Genomic DNA, 19452 nt, shown 5'->3' with positions numbered 1-19452 from the left:
AGAAAAGGTAATCTAAGCGGGAACCAGCAAAGCATCCAAGTGAAGATGAACGGTCCGACCGTACTCAAAACCAGCACTGATCTCTGTGCACTCTCAACTGGAGACTAAAAAAAGGGGAGTGTCGAATCCAAAATGTGACCATAGAAGCACCAAAGGCCCTCAGATGCACCCACGTGTAGGGAGGGAGTCCTAATCGGAGGATCTACGGCTCAACCTACAAGGTGAAGGTGGCTCTAAATGGATACGGGTGGACTTTAAAGATCCCTAGTAGAAGTGATCATACCCTCCGGCGGTATGCAACCCTCTGCACGCTTCCACAGAGACGAGGTGCTTCCGTGCAAGGTGGTCATCGCCTCCACACATGCACTACCTCGACATCCTAGGGGGTTTCCTATGGTGAAACCTCTTAAACTCTCAACGCTCAATGGTCAACTAAAGTGCACAGTGAATGACGTGGGTGCATCCGAAAACCCTAAGAATCTAGAGCAGGAGAGGAAACACACTGGTCGCACGACTATCCACGAAACCTAGCTCGGGGCTATACAGGTCTTCAATGATCGGACTCCAATCGACATCAAAGTGTCGCTCTCCTCTAGAATGCTCCCGTGCATCGATATAGCCCGTCGCTAGACCATACTCCTAATCTCTGGCTCGGTTAGAGAGCAAGCACACAGAAGGTCTCACACTTGCAATAGTGAGAACCGAGATGAAAGGAATGACCGAAACCAAGAGAGTTGGAGGTAAGGGGATAGAAGTGAGACCCACATAGACAGACCACATGCAATCATGCAGAGGGAGGGCAGTCATGCATCATACAGTCAGGCAGAGCATGATATATCACTCGTGTACACACAAGATAAGCGAGAATACGACAATCAAGATGAAAAGTGATAAAAACATCATGCTCAAAGACGATCAAAATAGTATACAAGTCAGATAATCCACATGTCAAGTTGAGTGATATACAATGGTGAGTGTATGCATGTGAAGTGATCAGAACAATCATGTCAAAATCAGAATCAATACGCTAAGCAATGCAATAAGATCAATCATCAATAATCCAGCATGTCAAAATCTCAAATGAATACGACATCTAAGCATGCATCAAGAAATCCTCAATGTACAATCAAGAGATGAGCATCCACTGATCGTCCAATCAAATGCCACGTTTGCTTCACTCTAGGTTCAAGCTTGACCCTTTAAAAAAATTCCCCAGTGGAGTCGCCATTTTGTGGACCCCGCATTTCGGCTCAATGCGTTTCCTACTCGATGGCGAGCTCGATTTTTACTTGAAAAATTGCTTTGTTGATTAAAAATGACTTGGAGTCGCCACTTATTTTTGTTTTATTTTTAAAAGGGTAAACAAAATAAGAAAGAAAAACCCCAAGTGTGACTCCTTGTTTCGGAAAAGGTGGTCTGTGAAAAACAGGATCGGGTTCGGGGGTCAGGTTACTTATCGGGAAGGTACGGTAGAGACCGTAGCACCCCTCTAAGTCCCTAAAGTCGGTCTCTACTAATAAAATGAAGCAATCATGGCAATTGATGAGGAAATCAATGAATATCCTGAATGATCATGCACATATGAGAATCGGAACATGTATAGTGAAGTATCAAAATGAGAGTGTATGCATACTTGGGCCACGAGCCACAATGCGCTTTCAAGAAATGAGATTAGTACACAATTAACAAATACAAATTATAGCTCATGCATATCGGAGTGCAAAACAAAGATCAAGCAAAATATATTAAACACAACAGTTGACAATCAATAGGGATCAAACATAGGGCCCCTCACCAAAGCCCAATTTATTATTCACGAACTAGTCTCACAAATTCCATGTTTTAGAATTATGAAGAATTCACTATTGCTTATGTAAAATCAAGAAGATCAGAAGATTATTTAGGAACTGAAATGGAATTAGAACTATTCGGGTGAAAACTGGATTCTTGGAGTTTATTGGAAAATTAGAGATTTTGGGAATTAAATTTAAAATATTAGAGCTTCGGTAATTAAAATGAAATTTGCCAAAGAAAATGATAAATGAACTTTAGGGAATTAAACTGCAGGGATATAGATTTTGAAAGTTGAATTCGTAATAATAATAATAATAAGATTTTGAAAGTTTGAATTAATAGCATTAATAATAATAAGGTTTTGAAAGTTTGAATTAATAATAGTAATGATAATAAGATTTTGAGAGTTTGAATTAATAATAATAATAATAATAATAATATTAATAAGATTTCGAGAGTTCTAATTAATGATAATGATGATAATAATAATAATAATAATAATAAGATTTCGAAAGTTTGAATTAATAATAATAACAATAAGATTTTGAAAGTGTGAATTAATAATAATAATAATAATAAGATTTGGAGAGTTTGAAATAATAATAATAATAATAGGATTTTGAAAGTTTGGATTAATAATAATAATAATGATAAGGTTTTGAAAGTTTGAATTAATAATAATAATAATAATAATAAGATTTTGAGAGTTTGGATTAATAATAATAATAATAATAATAATAATGATAATAATAACAATAATAACAATAATAATAATAATAATAATAATAATAATAGTAATAAATAATAATAATAATAATAATAATAATAATAATAATAATAATAATAATAATAATAATAATAAGAATAGTAATAATAATAACAATAATAATAATAATAATAATAATAATAATAATAATAATAATAATAATAATAATAACGGTAATTATAGTAATAATAATAATAATAATAATAATAATAATAATAATAGTTAATAATAATAATAATAATATGCAAATTCGGGCCTGGGACACTTATGCAAATTTGGGCTTGGGACAGAGAAGCCCAACTACCACCAATCCATGGGCTGTATCCTTAGTTTTTAACACTCTTGCCTGAAGATGCACCTTCTAGCTGGTATCATTTCAAACTAGCTTCCATTGCTTGACAGAGAATGGTGGTGGGCAGGCTAGATGGGCTCATGGAAGACGTTGCGAGGTGGTGGCAAAGGAGGATCGTGTAGCAGCGACGCCTCAGCTGGTGGCGCGAAGATTGCCACAACGGTGGGAGCGCCATTGCCCATGGTATGCGTCGATGGGGGCCGCGGTTTCGTCGTGGGTGCAGCATGGCGTCGGAAACTCGCGAGCAGGAGCAGACATGGGGTAGGAGGCGTAGAATAGCCAAGTGGTGGTGGTGATGGGTTCAGCAAAACAACGGGTTTGGGTGATGGAAGAAGACACGGGTTCAGTGGGTATGAAGGTGGGTATGGTGGGCTTGATGGTAGAGAGAGAAAAGGTGATGGGGAAAAGAAACGAGGAAACCAGGTACGAAGACGAGTGGAATGAGAGGGGATGCTTGACAGGTTGTGTTAGGAACAGAGGTTGTCGTGTCATCCCCAATGGAGCAAGAGGAAATGGGATTGCTGAGATTTCAGGTGAGAGAGCGCATTCTCTGTTCTGGAGATGGCAGTCACGAACCCGGCAGAATAATCCAACAGCTCTTTGGGCAATGAAAATGCAGCAAATTAGGTTCAGCAACTATGCCCATGTGAAGACCAAAGGCGATGCTGGCCATGACCCTTTCTCCTTGGTGGTGCGGATAGCTTCCGAGAACAGAAAGTGAATAGCAAGGAAACAAGCACAAAAAAAAATCAGAGCATCCAAATGAGCTTCATATTAACACTTACATGAGCCCTCTTTTATATTGAAGTTAATAGGTTCGGTATAGGTGGGAAAACCGGGTGGAAACAAGATCCAAGGATATGATTCAAACACAAAGGAGAGCTAAAAAAAAAGGGATTAAATCACTCTCAAACAAAATTTCACATGGAGAACAAGGAATGAATACATCATCACATGGTTATAGTGACCCGAAAAGCTGTCTATAGCAAACAAAAATATGATTCAGCAAACGTACCTGAGGACGCTCCTTCTCTTTTCCCCTGTTTTCTCTCTTAGTTCCTCTTTGGATCCCCCCTCGCCCTTCCACCTGGTGTTATCCCCCTTTACAAGCCATCTTCCCCCTCTTTTTCTCCTTCCCAGTTTTTCCGTCTAATCTCGCCGTAAAAAGACCTGCCCCTCTGTCCCATCTGGCCACCCCATGCAGCTTAATTCTCGGGGTGGTCAGAAGAATAAAATAATAATCCAAAAAAAATCAAAACCCAAAACCTTACCGTATGAGGGGTCTACAAATATGTAAATTTAAACCATTAAAATTGTCTTTATTTCAATAAATAATGTTTTTAAATCATAGCAATGACAATAGAAAACTTAATAATCTAGCACATCTTGCTATTTAGTACTTTTGGTTATTAATGTTTTACTTTTAAGTAAAAACAATATTACTATTTTCAATGACAAATACATCCTTCTATTTAAAGTGATACTTTTAGTTACTAGCATTGTAACTTTTAGGTAAAAACAATGTTACTATCTCTAATGACATATTCAAGGATCCCAATCAAGTGTAGTCTTATATGGGTAGCAACCTAACTTCAGTTGGTTGGAGGACACTCTTAGAAACATGTACAAAGTTACTATTCTAATGCATGAAATGGAAATGATTTTCCCCAAAATGCATTCCCCATAAAAGTGACTTTTTTGGGTTTTGAATTTATCCATATTTTATGAACAACATGGGTTGCATAATTCCCCATTTTATCGGAGGCAGTTTAGGTATTATGAAGCTAAATATCCTTTTAACTCAATCATATACCAATTATTTGGTTTTACATTTAATTTTGCCATATTTATATTATTTGGCCCAATTTTGAGTTTTGAATGATCTCAAAACAAAAATGTCCTTTTTGTGTTTTAAAATTGATTTTATTTATATGATTAACTTATTAAAAAAAATTAGCTACAAATTTAAATAAAACCAAAGAACTTTTATTATTTAAATAAATAAGTTCATATTTTTAAAATTAAAAATATTAAATAATATTAGAATAGTGGGTATATATTGATTGGGGTGTCACTATTTTTAAATTAATTTTCATTTTCTTAAATAGAGACTCTCATTAATTCACTTAAGTTATATTTGGTTCTTAGAAGATTTGAGGGAAAATGAAAGAGAAAGAAAATATAAAGGAAAAGTAGAAGGAAGAAAAAAGTAAAAAAAAAAAAAAATTAAAAGTTGATAAATTATTATTTTTGCTAATTTAAAATCATTTTACTTATTTTAACTCATTAATATAAAGATTAAATAATTTAAAAATACATAAATTTTTAATATTTTTCATACTATAACCAAATATGAAAAAATCATTTTCTTTTATATTAATTTTTTGGGAATCAAAACATAACAAGAATAAGTGAAAATTTTTAAATGTGTCAACCAAATTAAAGGTAGTTTTGGGTATAACGGATTTCACATGTCCTCCTCCTGCGGCCACCTCAATTATATATGGATTGCCAGGCTTTGGGCTTAGTTTGGCAACCATTTGGCCCAATTATCAGGATTTGTTGGTTCACCAACACATTCTCCCATTTTTTAAGTTTTGGGTCAGTACTCAAAATTGAAGATTTGGGCCGTTATGGAAGCAGGCTCAGCCCGTCCATTTGGCTTTCATTAAGATGTTTAGGGAGGTTTTGGAGAGGTTTGTCAGGTCTCCGCATTTCATTCGTAGCATTTTCAGAGCGAGAGATCTCTATGGCCTTCCTGTTTCAGAAATTTCAAGAGGTATTCTTGATATTAATCTCTTCTATAGTTTCTCTGTTGGTTGGATTACGAATTTCATAGTAAAATGTTTCCCGGAAAGACAATTTCGGGAAGATAGAGTTTCTCCAACCTCACTGTCAAGTTCTCATTGAGATCAGTGGAATTATTTTTTGGGAGAATAATTTACTCCGGATACAAGTGAGAACAATGGATTTATGGGTATTGAATTCTTTGGGCTCTATGTGGATCTCAGGGAACAATTTGAAAAATTAGAGGAAAGTGCTGACAATGGGTTAACGTTGCATTCTCTTGCTCAAGCTATGTTTTTTTTTGTTTTTTGTTTTTTTTTTTTTGATGAAGTTTAAGGGAATTTATTTGTTTCTGTTTGGGATGAATCAACTTATCTCGAGAATAGAGAGTGCATATTCATTTATGATTTATGGATTTGAGATTTTATTGGGTTATCTTCAGTTAGGTGTTTAGTAAAGAATATCTTTACGCTCTCTTTGGTTCCTGAGAAAAGGCAGGAAAAGAAATGAGACATGGAAATTTTGAATTTAAAAGTTTATTCTTGTTTGCAAGCTATAACAAATAAAACCCAAGATTGAAAGCTTTTCTCGTCTCCCCCTCTTTTTATTTCCTTTTCTCAGAAGAAAAGAGTAGTGCTAGGAAAATATGGAATATCATTTGGGATTTTGGATCACAAAATTTGCTCCCAAGTGTGATGCTCATTGATGTTTTTTTTTGGTTCTGATACAAGAGAGATGGAGGAGCCCATTGATTTAATTGTAATTCATGTTGTACTATGAATGTAATTACTCATGCCTCATGGCATAATATGCTATCAATGAGACATGCATATCCACCTTATTTTCCCAAAATGCGGCATCAGAACTAGATCATAGGAATTCTCTTCCTCTCAATTTGGTGGATTCTGTGTTTTAATTGATTCTCAGAGACAACGAGGGAAAGGAAAATGCTTAATACTGGATTTATTGTCGGTTGTCCTGCTAAATGAGCTGTTGATCTTTTTTTTTTTTTTTTCCATGAGCTAACTTTTTTAATGTAACATTTGAATACCAGGATAATTAATGCTATTTTGCCACCAAATTGAATAAACTTCAATAACAAAATTTAAGAAGTTCTTGTGCATTTTAGGTGAATAGGTGACATTTGAAATATTCATATCTACCTTTTTAGGTCTGGTAACACTTTTCAATTTAAGGTTTCCCTTGTTAGAAGGACTTTCTTAAGGAAGTCTCTCTACTTTTGTGCTCCTTATGTTTGACTTAATTATGTGTCAGTTGGTGATAAGACTTCTGATCATAACTTTTAGGAGGTTATCATTGAGAGGGTTATTTGGAAAATCCATTCTCTGGATAGAGTGTTGCAGACTACTGTAATGGATATATGTGTGTGTATGCATAACTTAGTGTATCTTGTGAAAATTGGGACTTACAAATGATCTAATCACTCCCTAAAATTTGCCTCTCTAAGGCAAATGTCAACCCTAATGTTTTTCTTTATAAAAAGGGAAAAAAGTGTTTCCTGGTTTAAGAATAAAACACTTTTGGGTGATATAGAGTTTGTGTGGGTGCTCCAAATGAAGATGAAGGGAATCGGTGGGCTCTTGCATCATAATAATCCTTTTTATGTTGTGTGGGCAAAATTTCTAAAATATTGATTCTTTACACCTTCGTAATGGGTCATGTGGTCACATTAGATGCGTGTGTGTGTGTGTGTGGAAGGCACATCAAGGCAGTGTGTCTCTCCATAGAAGGTCCATTTTCTTTGATAGGTAAATAAAGGGCTTGCATTAGAAACACTTAAAAGCGGCAAAAACAGTATACACGAAGTATACAAACAACGCCTAAAAAAACTTGACAATAAGGAGACAAAAAAAAGGCCTTCCCCTTACTTGAAAAACGGCCACTTTGTAAAGTTGATCATAGACAAAGTGTGTTATTCTATATACACCCCAACCCAATTTACAAAAGTATATAGGAAAAAAGACTTAATAGCTTGGTTAGATCGCTCAACATCATTGAAAGCTCTTCCATTCCTTTCCTTTCATAAAGTCCACATTAAGCATAGGAGGGCTGCCCTCCATGCCTTGTTCCTTTTTTACCTACAAAAGATTCGTGTCAATATAGCAAATTCCTCCTAATTGAGGAATGCATAATCCATTGCACACCAAAAAGGGTGTAGATCAAATTCCACAACATTCTAGCCTTGCCACAAAACAGGATCAGTTTCCTCTTCTTCTTTGCATTAGTAGCACCTATTTAGGATATTCCATCCCATCCTTTTCTGTTGTTCGATAGTTATTATTATGTTCCAAGACGCTTCCCAAGCAAAAAAACTCACTCTCACTGGAACCCAAGACCTCCAAATAATACTCCATGGAAAAGGATCTCTAGAAGCCCTTGTGTAGGAGCGATAAAAGGATCTAACTAAAAATATGACATTCTTACTTTCTCTTCAGCTCAAAATATTCTCCACTTCTCTTTTCACTACCAAGGGTTGTAGTTTTCAAAACAAGGACTCCACTTGTCCCATCTCCCAATCATTAAGATGTCTTGAAAAGCGAGGACTCCAACTACCCAAATCCCAGCCCTCCTCCTAAATTTCTGTGACCCAACCATCTTTATTAACTGCTAATAGAAATAAGTTAGTGAAAGTTTGGTCATCACACCACAAATATTTCCAATACTTAACCCTTCTTCCACTCCCTACTATAAAGCAGGATCTACATCTTATACCCTCCCATTCATTCCAGGTGGCTTTCCACACCCCTACACCATAGCGACCTCTCACTTCTCTTGAACACCACCCCCTATCCTCTACCCCAAACTTCCTAATGATGATTTGGTTCCAAATGGGCTCCCTTTCTTCTGTGAATCTCCAACTCCACTTCCTGAACAAAGTTTTGTTTAGGGCCACAAAATTATGAATTTCTAGGCTTCCCTCTATCTTATGCGTGCAAACTAAATTCCAATTCACCAAATGAGGCCTTTTCTCTTGGGCACCACTGCCCCATAAAAAATTCCTTTGGATCTTTTCGATTCTTGCACGCACCTTTCTAGGAATAGCAAAAAGGGACATGAAATAAATCAGAAGACTTGATAAGGTGCTTTTGATCAAGGTAAGCCTCCCCCCCTAATTGTCTCTTCCACATTGTTAATCATTTTCTGAATCTCTCTTCCACTACATCCTAAACCCTTGGAGATTTAAAAGAGGCACCCAAGTAAGAAGTGGGAAGCTTCCCTACTCTTACACTTCATCACCGAAGCAACATTCTTCAAAGTCTGTACCCCTCCTATGAGAATAACCTCACTTTTATCCATATTCACTTTTAACTTAGAAAGTGCCTCAAACCACATAAATATCCAACTCAAATATCTCATTCGATCATTATTGGCCTCACAAAATATTTGTGTGTCATTGGCAAACAGAAGATAGGACATATCCCTCCCCTCTCCACTTCTTCTTCCTACCTTAAACCTAGAAATGAAATCCCCGCATTTGACTCTGAACAACAACTTACTAAGAGCCTCATGACCAAAATGAATAGATAGGGAGATAACTTATCACCTTGTCTCAAGCCCTTAGAGTTGTGGAAAAAGCTCGAAGGAGTTCCATTGATGAGAATTGAAAAGCTAGTTGTGGAAATACACCAATTGATCCAACTAATCAACCTTTTCTCAAACCCCATTTTAGACATTATTGGCAGAAGGAAATCCTAGTTAACATGATCATAAGCCTTCTCAATGCCCATTTTTAGAAGAAGACCGAGGATATTACTCTTTAACCTAGAATCAACAGTCTCACTTACAATGAGCACAACATCCAAAATTTGTCTACCTTGAATAAAGGCATGCTAATTCTCTAAAACCACCTCCCCTATTGCCGTCTTCATCCTGTTTTCCAATACTTTGGCAAACAACTTGTACAATCCCCCAACCAAATTGATTAGTTTAAAGTCTTTAAAGTCTTCAACTCCCTTTTTTATTTTTATTTATTTTTATTTATTTTTATTTTTATTTTAAATCAAAACCAAAAAGGTGGAATTAAGGCTTCTTTGGAATATGACATGAGGAAAGAACTCTCCAAAGAAAGCCATAATTGGTTTGGTAAAATCCCAACAAACATTCTAGAAAGTCATGGTAAAACCGTCTGGGCCTGGAGCTTTGTCACCAAAGAGACTACTCAAGGCTTCAAAAACCTCCTCCTCCTAAAAAAGCACCTCTAGACTTCTAGACTTATCTTCTTCCAACACTTCGAAGTGTAAATCCCTTATGTTTGATCTCCAATCCCTCGTTTTTGAAAAAAGAGTTTGGTAAGCCCTACACACCCTAACCTTAATCTCTTCATCATCAGTCAGTATAACCCCATTGATTCTCACCTTGGTTAGCAAATTCCTTCTTGCACGAGCATTGACCATCTTGTGAAAAAACTTGGTATTCTTGTCTTCCTGGCTTAACTAGATTTCCCTTGATTTTTGTCTTCATGAAGTTTCTTCCAATAAAACCCACTTCTTATAATCCTCCAATGCCCCCTTTCTAGCCTTTGCCTCCTCAAGAGAAAGAGGACAATCTCTCCCCTTAAAGTCCTAGAATTGAACATGAGAAAAGGCTTCTAATTTGCTAAAGGAGACATTGCCAAAAACTTCTTTGTTCCACATTATAAGATCCTTTTTAAGAGTCTTTAATTTCTCAGCAAGGCAATGACTACTAGTACCTATAACCATATACCCAATCCACCAGTTTCTCACTAGCTTTTGACCCCTTTGTCAAGAGCCATATATTCTCAAATATAAAGGGGGTCTTGTCCTTTTTTTACCCCTCCACCCTCGAGAATAATGGGACAGTGATAAAAATCCATCTTAGGAAGAGTAAATTGAGAAATACTCGAAAAATGGTCTTCTTACTCATTAGAGACTAAGAAGTTGTCAAACTTGAAGTTGCTTGAGAATTTAAACCACTGCACCACGTGAACTGACCTCTAGAAAAAGAAAGGTCCTTCAACCTTAACTCCTCAATGACATCTGAGAACCTCCTTATATTTGTTGTGAATATGAAATCATTCCTTCTTTCCCCTGGAAATCTAACAAAGTTGAAATCCCCTTTTACGCACCAGGGATCATCCCATAGACCTCTAATAGCTCCCAATTCTCCCCAGAAATCCTCTTTTTCCCTCGATAAGATTGGACCATAGACTCTTGTGAGCATCCATACAAAACCATCTTCAACATTCTTAAAACGACTAAATATGGAGAACCCTCCACACTCTAACTCTAGCAGATCCAAAACTCTACTATCCCAAAAAATCAAAATGCCTCTTGATGCTCCTCTTGCATCAACTACACCCCAGCTCAAAAACCTTCCGACACCCAAGCTTCTTACCACCTTCAATGACAACTCTTGCACCTTAATCTCAAGAAAGCAAATCAGATCTGCCTTTTGGGTCCTAACCACAAACTTGATCAACTACCTTTTCTCACCATCGTTGCGCCCTCTTACATTCTATGAAAGGATTTTAATCTTCATCAATCAACAGGAACTAGTTCCTAATTGTTCTTGCCACTCCTAGATGAGAGAAAAGAACCTCCATAACTAACCGAACAATCCAATCTCCTTAGCTTCCTTTTGAAATGAGAAGATGACAAAGGTTTCTTCCTCTTCCCTTTACTTGGGGTCCCACATTGAGTCTTCTTCCTTAACTTTCTCAACAAAGACCAGATTTCTTCTTCAAACCCTCAATTCGCATTCCCAAAAATCTGCTAAATTCAGTAAGCTTGGTGAAGTCTTTGTTTGAAAGGGGATCCTCACCAACCAGGCCGCTGGAACTCCCCTCTTGAGTTGAGACTGAAGCTGCGTTACCCCCCAACACAACCCCACTTTCTTGAATGGGAGAAAAATTCTTTGGGAAGACAACTGCTGAACCGTCTTGAAAAACCATTGACAGAGGCCCCTTCACTGTGTCAGCCACAATTTCTGATGCTCCCCCTCCCGGCTCAGAAAAACCTTCCCCTCCCCGCTCAATACCCATGGTCCTTCTGCAGTCTCCACAGAAGGTCCTCTAAATGGAGGTTGTTGATTTGACCCAACAGTCTCCATTGTACCATTCCGTTAGATTGACCCTATTCAAAAGAAGATGATAATATAAACCCTTCATCATTTGGGGAAGGAAAGGAAGACCCATACTAGATAGGTGGAGTTCTTATACAGTCTTGTAAGTTGCAATGAAAAAAAAAAAAGGGCAATTTAAGGCTGCTGGTGATTGTGCAGTTAAACAATGATATAGTGTACTGGATGAAGATGAGTAGAAGTTGTGGAGAGCTTTTTAAATGTTAAGAGTACAAAAGGAGCTTTGAGATTATAGAATGACGATTCTTGAAAATCCTAATATTCTCTTATTCATTTTTCTATTTCTTGTTGTCTCTTGCTGTCTTTCTCTCAATTTTAATAATCTTCATTTTTCAAAAAACTTTAGTCCCTTACTTTTTTCTCTTGGTTTTGTTAAAAAGATATGGCCAGGATTTTGGAACAGATATCAAAATCTTGAAAATTCTGGTACTTAAATTTATGGCACCTGTTGAGACTTGGACCTACACATGGATGGATTCTGGTTATTGGATTCTTAATGCCTTGATATTCACCTACCAATGACCCACAAATTGGGGGTTCTCAAATTCTTCTGATGCTTCCAATAAAAGCAACTTACAATAGAAGTTCTTTCTAGATTCTGTTAGCTCTTGCATTCTCTACTGTTTTACATAACTGCTTTTTGTCTCAAGTGCTTCCTTATGAGGATTTTCTGTTTGTCCATTGCACTTCCAGGCTGTGAAGACTCTTGCCAAAAGTCCTGTATTTGCAAGAGATCCTAGGCACCTCCAATTTGAGGCAGACATTAATCGCCTCTTTCTTTATACAAGGTTAGCACCATTTTGTAAGTTGACATTGAAATGCAACTTGCCCAATTGAGCAATTATCGCGTGCATCATATAAACTTTTATTTATGTTGTTGCCCTTTTCTTGGTGCACAAATTTGTTTAAGAGGACCATCTGATTTGTTGAACAATCTTAGGTGATATACTATCCAAATAAGATCCCTGTTTTCTTTAATAACCTTATGCAGTGTAACCATGTGACTGGTGATTGGTTTATTTCATAGTTACAGGAATCTCTTATAGTGGATGCTTTGAGTCTGAAAAGACACTAATTTTCTTACTACAAAGCATGTAAAATTTGTGGTCCTTCAATCAAAATTTCAATTGTAGCATGATTAAACATTGAATTTGGGGCAAGTTGGGTTATTAAGAAACTGAAAAGGTTTTTAAATGGAAAGAATTATAATGTAAAAAGTTATAATTTTGTAATTACTAGTTAGTGTAGAAAGTTCCAGGAAAGATAATTTATTGTTCTTCACTTGCTCAAAGCTTAAGTAATAAAATTCCATATTCCTCTTTATAAATGGTTTCTATCCATCTATTAGCACTTCTTAATCTATTGTGATAGAAACTTTAGTTCTTTGTTTGTAGTAGAGACTGCATAAGGTTGTTTAGATGCTCCCTATATGCCACTAACTTTTGTATCCTCTGAAGTCTGTAGACTGGATCTTCTGTAGTCTGGCCTCTGAATCAACTTCTTTACTTGCTTTGACTTCATGCTACTGACTTAGAGCACATTTTTTCTGTTTATATTTTCTTGAGCCAAGTTAATTGATCTTGGAAAAAAATGACATTATATTTTCTGAAAGTGTTATAAAAACATGCCTTTGCCATTTGGTTCCAGAGAGCATATTGTGGAGGGTAATTTATGGTGATTGAGCATTAATAGTTTTTTAACCATTTATAAGCTAAATACAGGGCCCTGGATTCATTATATGGGCATGTTATAATCTTGTTCTGTGGTTCGTAGACTGGGCTTTTAGCCCAATTCACCTTACTGGCACAAAACGATACGATGAAGGGAGTGTTATGGGTAGGATATGGTGGATAGAAACAAGAAAAAAGGCAGAACAATGCACTCATTGATGATGGATTCAATGGAGGAGGGGGGTAGGGGCAGAGAGAAGGGAGATTCTCCAGGGAGGAGGATGGGGAGCAAGAGGAGGGAGAGATAGAAAGAGGAGGAGGTGGCCAGATTGAACTCCTTTGAAGCACTAATATGCTTGGGAATGTATAACCCTATCAGTAAGATTTTTTTACCATCTTATTTTGAAATCTTAATGAGCCAACAAAATGAAAGAACAAAGGATCATAGATAATCAGGGAGATAGAAAAATCAAAGAGTTTGGTTAGACTTCTGACATTCTAGGTTCTGTTTTCAACATCATGTTTTAAAGAGTGTTAACTTCTGTGAAGAGCTTCCATTCCCATTGGAACATTGTTTGAATGGAAGTAGAAATTAGAACATAGGCATAACTATATTTATTTACTGGTGGACTTTAACATAAATATCACTGCAATTGAAGTTCAAAACCATGTCCAATATTCCATGTATGGATTTTATGTTCAGTGCACCATATCTACCATGTGGCTTTATATGACTTCAATGCAACCTTTTTTGTACAGATGTTTTCATTTCATTGCTCATCTTTAATTTTTCCTTCGTAAAATGTGAATTCTCAGCTATAATCGTTTAGGGCGAAATGCTGATGAAGCAGATGCAGAGAATATCATTGACATGGCTGGCAAAGCCTCCCTTGCAGATCAACAGAAGCAAGTCCAAGAAAATATTCACTCTCAAATCAAAACCTTCTGCAATACTCTAGATGGTGCTCTTCTTCCTGATTCAAAAAACATGAATGAATTGCCAGAATCATGTCCACAAACAAAAGCTGCTCCTCGCCGCAGTGGCCTTAGTTTTGCTGTTGGCAGAGATGGCCCACCTAGTGACAATGCTGGTGAGTATTTATCTGCAACCCTATCTGTCTATTGTGTAGAAACCTTTTTCAAGACTGTATTATAAGAGGGTATATATTCACTTGATGCACAATTTTACATGCTATGTATAAAGATGCACCTGAAGGGAAAAAAAGGAAAAAAAATAATGGTTAAAAGAAATGCAACACTGAAAAGCGCATCACTTACCACCTTTCATCAATAAATTGCAAGAAAGATCCCCCAGAAACCATGTTAGTTCATCATCCATATATATAAGGGCAACAACACAATCTCCTTTATCTCCTATCTGTCATTTCTTTGCCTTTGAATGTTTTTCTCTTACATTTCTTTTCACAATTCCCAATATATGTTCTTCTGTTACATTCTTTCCAAAATCACATTTGTTGCAAGAACTCATAGATTTGGAGACAGAGGGAGTCTTCTGTCTTGACAACTATTTAAAAAATGAGTTAAGTGATGCCTTGGTTGAGATTTTTCACATTCTTAATGAGACACAAGACCATTGCCAACAAATAATGAGTATATCTGGGAGGAGAATGGTGCAGATGGATTGTTGGCACCACAGGAAAGGTGGGATAAGAAATGAACTATTCTTGAGAAGCTACTGTTAGCACCAGTTACCAAACAAAATGGGGAAAAATTGTATAAGATGGTGTGATCATCTGCAACAAGGACTAATGAGCACCAGTTAGAACTAAAGTGGAAGGCGCAATAGCGTGTGGATCAATAGAGGATACATAGTGGCCAATGACTAATAGACATATGGCCCTAGATAGAGATAAATAGTGAACATGACTTGCATATCCATGATCATGTAGTTGGGATAAGGCTTTTTAGAATATAAAATGCGGATAAATTCAATCACATTGCCTTGAAGTTTCATCAATGAAGTTAAAATTTAGGAGGATGCATGTTAAGAGATGCATCAAATTATATTTGGTGGTGGATGAGGGGTAGAATAGGATTCATTCATAGAAATTGGACAAAAGTCAGCCCAGGTGGTTCTTGGAGAGTTCATGAAGTTTATTGTTGAGCATGAAATTCTTAAAACTGAGTGTTTTTAATAGATTGAAAGGAAGAGTAATATTTTCAGAAGCCCCCCTTAACCTCAAGTTGTAATGATTGTAATGATGGGCCCCTTTTTTTACTTTTTTTTTTAGGTGGGGGGGAGGTGTTTCAACTCTGCGCTAGATTATGGTTTTGTGTTAATATGCCAATGAAAAAAAAATGGACTGATTTAGTCTCCCCCGCATTTCTAGTCATGTGCTTAATCAATCAAATCTTATAGATTGGATGTTCTAAAAGTGTAGTCTAAATTAGATTACTGTCCATGCTGTCTTTATTGTATTATTAAAAATTTAATTTAATTTTATATATTTAACATCTATATGTACAATGATCATTTTTATTCTGAATTATTTCAATCATTTTAACTCTCTCTATCTCTCCCTCTCTTTGTCTCTCGTTAAGCCTATATCACTGATCCTCTGGCTGCTAAGCTCTGTAGACAAATAAATGATTTTGTGCAGCAAGCACCAAGCTGTTCTTTCTCTCTGAGAGACCCAGGATATAATTGTGGCTAAATCATGTTCCCCTAGACGGTTCTTTGTGCATGTGTGTGTGTGTGTGTTTGATCCTCTAGCGCTAAGTGGTTACAGTGTGGTGTCCTCAAAAAGGAGCATCCAGGCTCTGTAATGCCTAGATGATTTCCAATGAAACTTACATCTCAATCTCAAGCATCTCTCTTTCTATTGCGCTCTCATTGACTATCTAGCCAAGTGGTTAGCTGAGATTGGTGTCCTCAAAAAGGAGCATCCATGCTCCGTAGACAACTCTACTAGAAGGTAATGGAACCCAAAGAAGTGGTTAGCTGAGTGTGGCGTTCTCAAAAAGGAGCATCTATGCTCCGTAGACAACTCTACTAGAGGGTAATGAAACTCAAAGAAGTTGCCTGGATCAATCTCTCCAACAAAACTTCCACCTCAAACTCAATCAATCCCTCTCTCTCTCTCACACAGACAGATACATTTAGTGCTAAGTGGTTGGCTGAGTGCGGTGTCCTCAAAAAGGAGGATCCGTGCTCTGTAGACAAATCAATGATTCTGTGAGCAAGCAGTCTAAGCTTCCAAGGCCATCTTTTTCTCTGAGAGACCCAGGATATCACTGGGGCTAAATCATGCTCCACTAGGAGGTTATGAAACCCAAAGAAGTTGCTTGGATCAATCCTTCCAACAATCCTCAACCTCTATAGCCATTCCTTTCCAGTAGACTTGAAATAAGCTCCAACCACAACTCCACATCACAAAACACAAGAAAATACCAAATTCACCCTGGTTGCCCAGTGAACGAACACCCATCAAACTTCAATTTCAGGCTGCCAAATGGTGGGGGACCTTCCGCAGCTATTCAAATTTTTTAACTTTGATTTCAAATCATCAATTTTAAAAGTATTTCTAAGTAAACACTATAATAGTAGGCAAAAAAATTTTCATGAGTGGTGTAAGTGGTTATAAATTTTCTAGAACCTGAGTGTCTTATGGCTCTCTAACTCAACTTTCTTAGTTCCAAGCTGAATCGGGTGTGTCCTATGGAAGTGGAAGATTATGAAAAAGATATTTATCATTTTGACCAGTTTCTTTAATTCGATCATGTGGAGTTTCCATCCCAAATGATTAGAAAAGGAACTTTTTATCATGGAATCTGATTACTGATAAATTTCAGCACAGCTGTTCCTCAGACGAAGCCATTAAAACGTGCTGAGTTGTCACAGAGCTTGAAGGATCTCATAGGCTACACCCTTGATCTCAAACCATCTCAAATTCCCCACAAGGATGCTGGCCAAGGTTTATTCTTAGATGGTGAAGCTGATGTTGGTGCTGTGGTAGCATTATACCCTGGTGTCATATACTTTCCTGCTTATTACCAGTATATTACCGGATACCCGAGGGTTGATGCACACAATCCTTACTTGATCACAAGGTATGATGGGACTGTGATCAATGCCCAGCCTTGGGGTGTGGGGGGTGAAACCCGTGAATTATGGGATGGGTTCAGTGTTACTGAAGTCGGTGCCAGTATGCAAGGCGCTGAGAAAGGCTCAGACCGTATCTGGAAACTACTGAGTAAGCCTATGGAAGCCAAGCACGGGGGGAGTGGTTGCGACGTGCTGGAGCGGAGGAACCCACTTGCTTTTGCTCATTTTGCCAACCACCCATCAAAGGGTATGTCCCCAAATGTTATGGTTTGCCCTTATGATTTCCCATTGACTGAACAGGACATGAGAGCCTACATTCCCAATGTGTTGTTTGGAAGCAGCAAGGAAGTAAAAATGAAGAGGTTTGGCAGCTTTTGGTTTAAATCTGGAAGTTCAAACAAGAGTGAGCTGGATGCTCATGTTCCTGTATTGAAGACTCTTGTTCTGGTGGCTACGAGGGCACTTTGTGATGAAGAAGTGCTTCTGAACTACAGGTTGAGCAACTCAAAGCGACGGCCAGCATGGTATACACCAGTAGATGAAGAAGAGGATAGAAGGAGGTGGAGCTAAATCTGTGAAACATTGGATTTTTACCCTACCCATAAATGCTTGTGCAAAGCTTTGGGGTTTTTGATTTCTTTAACCACTTGAGAATCCCCAAGTATGAATGATAATTTATTTGGGCACCCTAATTTTGTTATGCACTTTAGTTGTTAAATGAAGCAAGAAAATAACAGAAAGAGTTGAACAATCTCTCTTGAGCAGTAGCAAACTTGGTTGTTGGAGTAGCTTTGAAGCTTTTGTTGGAGCTCTTCATTTGGGTGTTTGTACTTTGTAGACTTCAATTTGAACACAGATTCCATACATTTGTTCTTGCTTTCCGCAGGCTTCGTTCAAAATCAGCATTTATGAGTAAGGTGCAATAATGATGGTATTGTGTTGTAATACTAGATACTCTGTATATAGGAAAATTCTACAGCACCTCCTCAGTACTGTACCCAAGACGCATGTTGGCTGTTGGATTAAAATCTTTGGATCCAGGCCATCCAAAAAGGTTTTTAATTTTTTTTTAAAAAAGAAGGGTTTAACCGGTTGCTGGTGATGGTATTATAGGTTTAAGGGTATGGGTTGGTATATAATACATGAAGCCCTAAAATCTATATTAATATATTTTTTTCCAAATACAATTATAATTTATTTTGTAAATTTGGTTGAAAAATTAAATAGAAAATAGGTAATTATAAAAGATATGTTAATATAATTGCTAATTATATGAAATGTGTTTTTATCCTTAATAAAATAAGAAAAAAAAATGGGCACCTAATAAAATAGGTAACCATTATAAATAATTAAAGAAAATAACTTACCAAATCAAGTATATCTTTAGTTGAAGGAAGTATGACTATTTTACCAATAATTGAGACTCAATTAGGAGATGTTTCGGTTTATATTCCTATGAATGTAATTTCCATTATAGATGGACAAAAATTATTATCCTTCGATTTATTCAATGTTGGAATTAAGCCTGTTATTAATGTGGGTATTTCCATCTCTAGAGTATGATCCATGGCTCAAATTAAAGCCATGAAAGAAGTAGTTAACAAATTAAAATTGGAATTAATATTATTTATTTACATAATTTGAAAATTTTATAGAACTCATTATTATCATTTCATTTTATAAAATAAAACTTTCTAAAAACATATTAAAATTATGAATGAATAAGATATTTTTTTTATTTGGTTTAATGTTAAAGATAAATAGATGAGATGTTTTGATAAAATTTGGTCTATGCCTATTGAAAATTAATAGAAAGTGAATGTAATTTTTTTTTCATGCATTCGAGTTATTTTGTAATCTTATGTGTTAGTGATTTTTCATGTGAGCATAATTGTTA

General features: G+C 36.6%; 1 protein-coding gene across 1 annotated transcript; it reads left to right on the top strand.

The window, feature by feature from the left end:
* Positions 1-5599: 5599 nt before the first annotated feature.
* LOC117922859 lies at positions 5600-18421 on the top strand. The gene is made up of 4 exons (XM_034841042.1): positions 5600-5691; positions 12513-12607; positions 14306-14580; positions 17308-18421. Exons 1-4 carry the CDS (start codon positions 5662-5664, stop codon positions 18123-18125), a joined length of 1218 nt encoding a protein of 405 aa, XP_034696933.1. The 5' UTR covers positions 5600-5661; the 3' UTR covers positions 18126-18421.
* Positions 18422-19452: the final 1031 nt, after the last annotated feature.

This window comes from Vitis riparia, chromosome 10, assembly GCF_004353265.1.
Source record: "Vitis riparia cultivar Riparia Gloire de Montpellier isolate 1030 chromosome 10, EGFV_Vit.rip_1.0, whole genome shotgun sequence".
Classification (NCBI taxonomy): Eukaryota; Viridiplantae; Streptophyta; class Magnoliopsida; order Vitales; family Vitaceae; genus Vitis; species Vitis riparia.
Note: the sequence above shows the minus strand (reverse complement) of the source record. Positions and strands in the feature narration are given on the sequence as shown.